The sequence below is a fragment of the Symphodus melops genome, assembly GCF_947650265.1.
Source record: "Symphodus melops genome assembly, chromosome: 8".
Taxonomy (NCBI): domain Eukaryota; kingdom Metazoa; phylum Chordata; class Actinopteri; order Labriformes; family Labridae; genus Symphodus; species Symphodus melops.
In genome coordinates this window covers 23089311-23098954 of record NC_136698.1, presented here as the reverse complement: position 1 = coordinate 23098954, position 9644 = coordinate 23089311, and the positions used below count along the sequence as shown (strand labels likewise).

The 9644-nt window shown below is 42.3% G+C and overlaps 1 protein-coding gene across 1 annotated transcript; it reads left to right on the top strand.

The window, feature by feature from the left end:
• The first annotated feature begins 2448 nt into the window (after positions 1-2448).
• On the top strand, positions 2449-8489 carry rpl5b (ribosomal protein L5b). The gene is made up of 8 exons (XM_079350942.1): positions 2449-2567; positions 3068-3137; positions 3228-3343; positions 3696-3830; positions 3949-4151; positions 6071-6248; positions 8033-8121; positions 8328-8489. The coding sequence occupies exons 1-8, from the start codon at positions 2565-2567 to the stop codon at positions 8425-8427; spliced, it is 894 nt and encodes a 297-aa protein (XP_079207068.1). The 5' UTR covers positions 2449-2564; the 3' UTR covers positions 8428-8489.
• The last annotated feature ends 1155 nt before the right edge of the window (positions 8490-9644 follow it).

Sequence of the window (9644 nt, the reverse complement as noted above, 5' to 3'; positions counted from 1 at the left end):
CTGGCCCTAATCCTCTTCCATACACATCTCAGTCTACCAAATGAAAATAAAAGGATCATTAAATACACACAGCGATGTAATCAGTCTCTGTCATGATCTAGTTTTTTAAAGAAATCTTTTCATTCAAGATTCTACATTTTATGTTTGTATTTAATTGTATTTTTTTGATGAATTAAATACATTTTTAAATAAAATAAGAAATCACAACCTATAAAATGAGAAATAATTTGTAGGTGAATTACTTATATATAAGTAATTCCTATATATATATATATATATATATATATATATATATATATATAAAATGAATTTTTAAACTAGTATGTAGACATTGTAATGGGAACTTCTTAGGAATTTTTCACTTTGTTCCACCAGTTGTGTTCTGGCTGAGTTACTGGTTAAGGGCCAGTTTCATGATGTGGCAGGTGCACCAAATAGGAACATGACTTATTAACTGTGATTTGCTTACTGTCACACCCATTTACCCAGATACACTCCCACGCTATTAGTGACTCTGAATCATGTCAGGAGGATTATGTTATGAAAGAGGTTTCAATCCCTTTAGAGTAACGGACCCTAAATAGACATTGTTTTTGTAACATTGTGCTCTTAGAAACTTTGGCTTATTTCAACAGCATTTTATTGACGTGTGGCAGATTATGCTCAACTCATCATTTGTGATTCTCTGGTTTCACAGCTCCTTGAATCCCTCCTTGAACAAGAATTCAAGGAGGTTTATTGTCATTCCGGATCATGTATGAGAAGGACTGCAATAAGCTCTCCAAAATAATAATATAAGCTAAAAAATAAACTTGATACAATTAAAGAAACTATAAGCAAAAAAAGAAAAAAAAGAAAAAAGAAAAATCCCATTTTATCTAAATTAAGCAACATGATTTGTGATACTTTTAAGTATAGGTAGGTGAATTCAATTAAATCATGTGGGTGCACATGTCACCCTGCCTAAGTCATTTACCCAGTAGACCACATCAGTCAAAAAAGCCTCTACACACCCACACAGGGTGAGAGGGAGAAAAGTAAGGAGGAGTCTAAGAGCCCATCACTGAAAGGGGCCCGAAAACTATGAATGGTTCTCATTTAATATGAAGAAGAAATAGATAGACTCATAGTTTCACCATAAGAGAAGATTTTCTTTGCACCAGGGTGGCAGTAGCTCAGTCTGTAAGGACTTGGGTTTGGAACAGGAGGGTCGCTGGTTCAAGTCCAGATATGGACCAGGGTATAGAAGTTGGTCTGGTAGAATTCCCAGCTCCGGGGGCGCTTCCAGTAGGGACTGCTGCTGCACTCTGACATCTCTCCTTAAATGCATGTCCCCAGGTCATGCTTGTGTGTGATTTAGGACTGTGTGTGAGAAGCATGTCTCTACAGTAACAGTAATATTAAGAGTAACTCAAAGATATGAGTTTGATTTCCCATTTCTTCTTTTATTGCAAAAAAAATGCAACAACAGACGACCTCTCTATCGCTGAACTCCCCCCTCTCTTTCTATGAAAGGGTTTAAATGGGATTTTGGTTAGGGTAAAAAGTTCATCAATTCAATTCACGAGAACAGATTTAAATCTAAAAATAAAACAAAACACTGTTATGTGCTGAAAGATGATCAAAATTACAGAGAGGGCGCATATTTTATATCATTATCATTTGTATAATGTAAACCTGCTCCTGCACCTGCTGATGTTGGTTTTGGCAGACTGCTGCAGGTGACCCTCTTCGCTGACTTCTCCACCTGCTGCTGTGATTTCCTGCCTTCAGCAGAATAGCTTTAACAAAGGAGGATGAGAGGACACCCACTGCACACAGCTGATGTGCGTCTGACAGAGGAGCCCAGGCCAGCACCCTTCAGTCTCCTCAAGAATTGCCTGTTGAGTGAGAAAGAAAACCTTGAAAAGCGACAGTCCTATATTTGACATAGTGTCCAATCAATTTTAACCCAGTAAATAAGCTTAAACATAACAATAATTTTTAGAATCAAAATGAAACTGACAAACTGTGAACTATAGTGATCATATCCCTTTGTCCTGTATTTATATTAATGTGCTTTTTTAAGTAATGATATGGACCTATGAGTCTGAACTATAAAGTATAGAGTAAAGAAACATGGAAAATAATTAGACAGTATGAGTGATTGAAAACACTGGATATATTTTCCTGAGTGACATAAAAATAAAAAGTGTCCTTTTATTGACAGTATTGAGTGTAATTCATTGTATAGGCCTCTGAATGCGGCGTAAATGTAGCCTAGAAGATTTGCGATGTTAAACATTTACAAACCTGTCGCTGATGATGATATGATTCTTAATTAGAGCCATTCGTGGTTAAACATTGTTAATAGAGTTCAGTCGTGTTATATTAAAAGGGTCAGCCCCAGCTCGATAGGGGGCAGAGTGCTGAATCCTCTGCAGCGTGGCGCGCACCCATGCTCATCCTGTGACACGCTATTTACGGAGCATGCGCACGACAAACTTCCTTTTTCCAGTGCAGCGGAGTCAAGCCCCAGTCTTTGGCTCCGGGCTCCTTCATAAGGAGACAAAAAGACTGCAAAAATGGTTTGTAATTCATCCCAATATGCGCCTCCATTGATACCTAAGACATACATTGTGTGCTGCGGTGTGTCAAACGTGTGAAAACATGCTTCTGAAGTTCAGATGAAGTTAGATTAACTCCAGCTAATGCTCACCCGGGCTCTGCTTAAACGTGGCCCAATGGCTGTCTTCACAAACCCACTGCTTCCTGCCTTCTTTACAGTGCTCTAGTCTAATTTCTTCAATAGCATGTGACGCGTGTTTTCCCTGACTGAGGATCCCCTGATTTTTCTTTTTATTTGACTTCCCATTAGCCTATTAGCTTATCATAAACTCTATGTAGCGGAATGCTAACTCTGGTCGTTCATTTCCATTTGATGAGCTAGCTGGTGTTAGCATCGTCCAGTGTTACTCCCACAGACAGTGACAGCTCCACACTGCAGCACAGGACACTTTCTCGACATTTAGCCAGTGTTGTTGTTGGTGTGTACGCTGATGTTGAGACCGTGCATTTGTTCCTGCAGGGTTTTGTTAAAGTGGTGAAGAACAAGGCCTACTTCAAGAGGTATCAGGTCAAATTCAGGAGGAGGAGAGGTAAGCCCACCTGTGACTGTCCTCTTCCTGCTGTCATTCCGGTGTATTGATGATTGTATCTGAGGTAGTCTATCTGTGTGATCTTTGCAGAGGGCAAAACTGACTTCTTCGCTCGTAAGCGCCTGGTTGTTCAAGACAAGAACAAGTACAACACACCCAAGTACAGGATGATCGTCCGATTCTCCAACAGGGACATCGTCTGCCAGGTGAGCAACATTTAAGATACGCGGGTTTTATTCCAGAGGTGAGGGGCGGTTACTCTGTCAGTGACTCGTGAAAGAGCGAGGCACTTGTTTGTATGTACAGCAGTTCTGGTGTTGTCATGTTTCTCAGACAATTAAATACAAATTAAATTGTGTACATCCTTTTTCTTGCGTTCAATGTTGGATCAAGATGTGAAGTATTTTAATTTGAGATATTTACATCTATTGTTTGCAACACGCACATTAGAGCTGCTTTATGAATGCAATAAGTGAAATCTGTGCTACGGTTTTCGTTGTGGACGTCCACGTGTACATGTTTGTGCTGTGAATTCATGACTCTCCGGTCGTCTTGCAGATCGCTTATGCCAAGATCGAGGGCGACATGATCGTGTGCGCAGCCTACTCGCACGAGCTGCCAAAGTACGGCATCACTGTGGGTCTGACAAACTACGCAGCAGCCTACTGCACTGGTCTGCTGATGGCTCGCAGAGTGAGTACACACCTGGTTGCATGAAGATGAGTTCAGACATTGTGAAACCAAGTAAAATCACGTCACTGCAGTTCTGGGTTGCTTATTTTTGAACGAGTACAATTTTTTCTGTCTGCAGCTGCTCAACAAGTTTGGCCTGGACAAGGTGTACGAAGGCCAGGTTGAGGTCACAGGCGATGAGTTCAACGTTGAGAGCATTGACGGTCAGCCCAGTGCCTTCACCTGCTACCTGGACGCTGGACTTGCAAGAACCACCACAGGCAACAAGGTGTTTGGTGCCCTGAAGGGAGCTGTGGATGGAGGCCTGTCCATCCCACACAGGTAACGTTGGATCTGATGTACTGTGTGTGGTGAGAGTTGCATTAGTGGGACGTTTATTTTATTTTGTTGGAATTGTCTTTCTGTTGAGATTTTTTTTGGCATTTTTGCTTTACCTGGGCAGTTTTAGTGTTGAAAAGACGTAGAGTCCCGGGTAACAAAATGCTGCGGTCATTGTCTTTGTACATTCATATTGATCAGTGGCTAAATATCTGTGACCCAGGCCTTTAATTTGTTTAAGTTTTGCGTTGCGCAATCTTAAGCTCCTCGTACACACGGTGCTGCTCTCTCTCTCCCGCGAGCCCTGCCGATCCCGTCTCGCCCCTGTAACGCCTCAGTAACTAGCTCTATTGGGGCCTATGTATTGCACCTTGAACAGGCAGTAAGAGCAGGGCCGAAGTTTAACATGCCGAGTTATAAACGGTAAACTTCGGCCCAGCTGATCTGTTGATGTGAGGCAAACATCAAAGCTTCTGTTGTTTGGACGCTGTGACTCTAAAAGAATGAGAACCGCTGCAACAACAACAACCTAATGCTGCCTGCATTGATTCCAATACACAATTAAACTAAGATTGCTACTCAAAACACAACCTACAAAACCATCACTCGAGTATTTAGTGCGACGAGTAATCGATTTAGAGGAAACTTTGCCCCTAATCTGCAGCGTGTTGGAATCAGACAAACAAACCCTGCACGCTTTCATGAAGTATATCCTCAGTTTTTGGCGCCAACGCGTAACTGAGTGTGTTTAAGTTTACAGAATCACAAAAGCAGGACGTAGCGTTTCTAACGCAAGGCTCCTGAGTGATGTCACACGCTGTTACCTGCACGAGAGCCGACAGGCAGAGAGTCACCAGAGATACAGACGGCCTTGAAGAATTGACGCTTCATGACTCATTTCTGCTCGGTGAAAGATGTTTCAGTAGACTGTCTTATACAGCCGGTCGACACGACACAACGAGCCGCCTTGTTTTCACTGAGACTGTGCATGGAGACTTAGCAGAAGCAGGCCTGTTTATTATTGGCTGCTGCAACACCATGCTCATCGATTTTAGAGGATCATGTTCACCTGAATCATGAGGGGAGCTCAGATAGGATCACTGATAGAAGGTGCAGACACTTGCTTCATCCACTGTATGCCCCTCTTTATTGTGCACTACAAGCTGTGCTGGGATGCACTGCAACTCAGAGCGGGCTGGTGGAACCACTTTCAACATTTCTGACTTTTTTTTTTTTTTTAGATCATAGATGTGCATTTAAAGCGCACAGTGGTTTGTTTAGTTATAGAGTGCTCTTTAAAACAGGAGTATACATGCTAGGTCCAGGGTTGGTGGTGTGACCTCGTACTTTTCCTTTGGTAGCGCGTACACGCAGTTGTGGCTCGTCGCCTTACGGTTGTCCGGCTGCTGGCGTGGAGGGGTTTCCAGTGTCTGGCACATGTCGGCACGTCAGCTGATGAAAGTGAAGGTGCAGGCCATCTACACTGTGCTGGAGAAGCGCTCAGTTCAATGGTTAATTTGGGAGTCTGCCATTGTTTCTTTCAACTTTGACGAGTATTGAGTGAAACTGCAGTGTTTAAAACAAGTTAAAGCATTAACCCCCCCAGACTTTAAAAAGACGGGTGCACCATCACAGTTACAAACATGATGAAAGTAATATCCACAGAAGCATGAGCTTTAAAACATTCAAAACATCCACGTCGTCACTGCTTTCATGGTGAAGAGTTGAATATGTAGAGACTGCTTGTTGATGCCGTTAGGATAATCAGTGTGACTGGAGAAGAGAGCTTCTCGAAGTCTGAGATGTGGGGCTGTGAATGGTAAAATGACCGGCGCCTCGGCTGTCAGCTGGAGCGTCATCACTCGGTGGCGTATTCTACTGAACCTGTGATGAACTGACCTTTTCCACTCTCGTGTCCGCAGCACCAAGCGTTTCCCTGGCTACGATCCAGAGAGCAAGGAGTTCAACGCTGAGGTCCACCGCAAGCACATCATGGGCACCAACGTGTCCGAGTACATGAGCTACTTGATGGAGGAGGACGAGGACGCTTACAAGAAGCAATTCTCCCGTTTCATCAAGAACGGCGTTACCGCTGATTCAGTAAGTCACATTTAACCACACGTGTATTCACCACACGCACACGCACGCACACACGGGAAACTCCACAGCTGTGGATGTGCCCTTGTGTGGACGTGTTGAGTGAAGACAGTCAGACCTTCAGGGGTTCCTAAATCTGTGTTCACATTTACACTCTCCACGGACTTCATATGGATGCCATGTGTAGATTGACTGAATCATGAGGCGAGACGATCATGCTGACAAATGGAAACTGTAATACAGGAGTTTGGTTGTGTGCATGGAGATCATACTGATGGCGTACATGCAGTCTACGGTTTGTGCATCGATTGCAGGGTGTAAACGTCACAGCCCCATTGCGCTCGCTCGAGGTGAATATTTTGCTGCTTTGCACGTCAACCTGCTGGATACGACGGTAGAACGCTGCACGTGGCGCTCGGCGAGAAATCTTGAGTTTGTTCAAGAGTGGAAGCCACTAAGGTGATGAGACGGCTTCACTCGTTCACTCAGAAAGGAAACGGCATAAGTTATAATTAATTATATATCCATAACTATTTAAAGTAACTCTTGACTGAATGAATGAGCCGTACGACGGCCTCGCTGAGTACTGGCTCCTTCGAACGTTACAGTTAAGGGCTGGTAAACACAATCCCTCTTTGAAGTGGATCAAATAACACATCAATAAATGTGTTAAAGTCTCAACGAAATGAGAGAAATGTTCCAAGGCCTAATCAAGAGTTATTAAATGTAAATTTCTCTGAATAACAAAGCTTCGTCAGAGTGCGTTTACAACACAACAGTGTCTGATGACCCATCCTGCACTCTGGACGTTTAGTATAGATTTTTTTTATCCAGGTAAAAAGCTTTATGTCCCACCTTTAATCCAGTGGAGTTTTGATGGTTTGTGCTAGTCCGACAGTTTTTCATCTAAGCTGGGAATAATTAGAGACCACGGTGTGGCAGCTGATTACCTGAATTTATTTTATTTCACTCAATTTATAGCTTTCCATGGTCAAGCAGCATATATGTTTAAATATCACGTCTGAGGGATCGGTGCTATGTGAGTCAACAATTGTGGAGTTAATGAGCAAAAAATATTTCCGGATTTCAGTCATCTGTTATGCAGGTACATTTGTAGCTGCTTATTCCCCATGGTGATTGAGCTGCAATGACGTGTTGTGCACATCACATAGTACAGATTGAACTGGCACTGTCTGCCCAGCTGTTGTCCCGGATGTTTCCTGTATGAAGCAGACAGGGATGAGAGGGTCGTTCACCCACACCATCCAAAACCAGCATCTGCTCTGTCAGCGTGGCTACGTGACCACGTCGCAGGGAGACAACGATTAGCCCCAAAATTCATCTTTTACAAGAATTGTTTTTTTCACACCTACATGACATGTTTGCATGTGTATTGATTGCGATCTTTGTAATAGATTTATAATCATGGTGACCTTATTACTTAATGACATAAAAAGTCCAAACACTTCGTCAGTTTGCGTGTTAAGTTCCCCTCGCTGTCGGAACAGAAGATGATCAGGGTTTGAAGTGAATGCTTGGTTCAAAGAGCGGCACGCTCCCAACATGAGAACTGCATCTCAGGAACAGTTCACTGAAACATCCGCTGAGTGTTTGATCATGACGGGGGATGAGCAGACAGTGAAATAACTTAGTGACTAACTTTCTCGTATTTACCTGAACATGACTGGACCTTCTGTATTCAGTGTTTAACCCTGCTGATTAAGAGTAGATTGGGGGGGAAAAACACAGCAGACATGAGGTTGACTGTTGACTGTTTTCTGTTTCAGATTGAGGCCATGTACGAGAAGGCTCATGCTTCCATTCGTGAGAACCCGGTCCATGAAAAGAAGCCCCAAAAAGAAATCAAGAAGAAGAGGTGAGAGGAGTCTTTGGTTCTTTAGAAAGGTTCCAGGATCAGAGAGAGAGACGTCTGTTCAAGCTGCAGGGACTGTTAGGGTCACATGAGTGCAGCCAGTAGTTCTGTGTTAACACAGGGAAACATGACTAAATAGTGTTAGTGACCTAATGAGAGCTGTACTGATCTTTTAAACGTTTGCTAATTGTTATTGCTTTGTGACTCAGGTGGAACCGTGCCAAGCTCTCTCTGGAACAGAGGAAAGACCGCGTGGCCCAGAAGAAGGCCAGCTTCCTTCGGGCTCAGGAGCAGGAGAGTTCAGATTAAGATGGTCGGCTCTGTTCCCAGGCGCAGAATCGTTTGTTCTAATAAATCTATCAAAAAACAAACTGACCCTCTCGTGTGCTTTGTCATATTGAACTAGAATCCTTTTTTCAGTGCATCTTAGGCTCGTCATAAAATATGCTTAGGTCATGCGGCAGTGGCTCATGTGTCGCTGCTAAGAAAAGGGGAATAAGAATTAGTTTGACCTTTTGTGGCACTTCTAGAAAATCCTCTCAAACTGTTAATGGATTACAAATGACTGCCTGAAGAAGAGTATACTTAACTTATCTTCACATAATGTGGAGCATCTAATTTGAGAAACAAAAGCTGAAGTTGACTTCAGTTACTTCATGTTAGTTTTGTTTGTGAACAGCCAACAGGTGGATGCATGTTCAAACCTAAGGGCCAAACAAAGCTAGTGTTTTCTTTGAGATTTATTTCCCTAAACTCCTGTTTCAGGGGTGAAAAAGTCCACAAAATCAAAATGTTAAAACCCTGTTTATATAATGATTGTTCACTAAACGGAAATCTATTCTCAGTTAACCCTTAGCACCTCAGGTTATGTTGAGTATGCCACAGATCATTTGTATTAAACTGCAAACTGAATTTTGAAGGCTAAATGTACTGTGGGGAGTTTTTTTTTTTTTTTTTAAATCAGTTTGGGAATTATCAATGTGCAGCACTGATTTTGATGCATATTTAGATGTTTCTACTCTATACAGTTGAACACATTTTGCATGTCTGACTTAAATATTTTTTTTGTTCAAAAATGGTCAGAGCATCTTATTGCATGGTTTTCTTTTTGCTGTGAAAGACATGTCCAGTTGCAAACATCTGGACTAAAGACGTTTTTTTAAATGTGTTAAGGCCAAGATCGAGAAACTAAATTCTTATGTGGATACATAAATAGTAAATGAACAAGAAGAAAGTTGCTCTGACTAAAGTTAGTCGATGTTTAGGATTATTCCGAAAGGTATCAGAAGAGACGTTTCTTCCACCGCCAAAGAAACCAAAGAAAGTCAGTGAGCTTCTCTGGAGAAGACCCGCTTTGCTTCAGTCTCTTTTCAGGGTGATAATGCTGATGATTCATATGTGCCAATCAGTGTTTTTTCTCTCTGTAGGAAAATATTAACAAAAATATTTTTAAATTTGAGGAGCCTTTTCAGCCTATTCATCCCAAAAGCTGCCAAAGCGAATAATTCTTGCTTTGTGACTGAGGT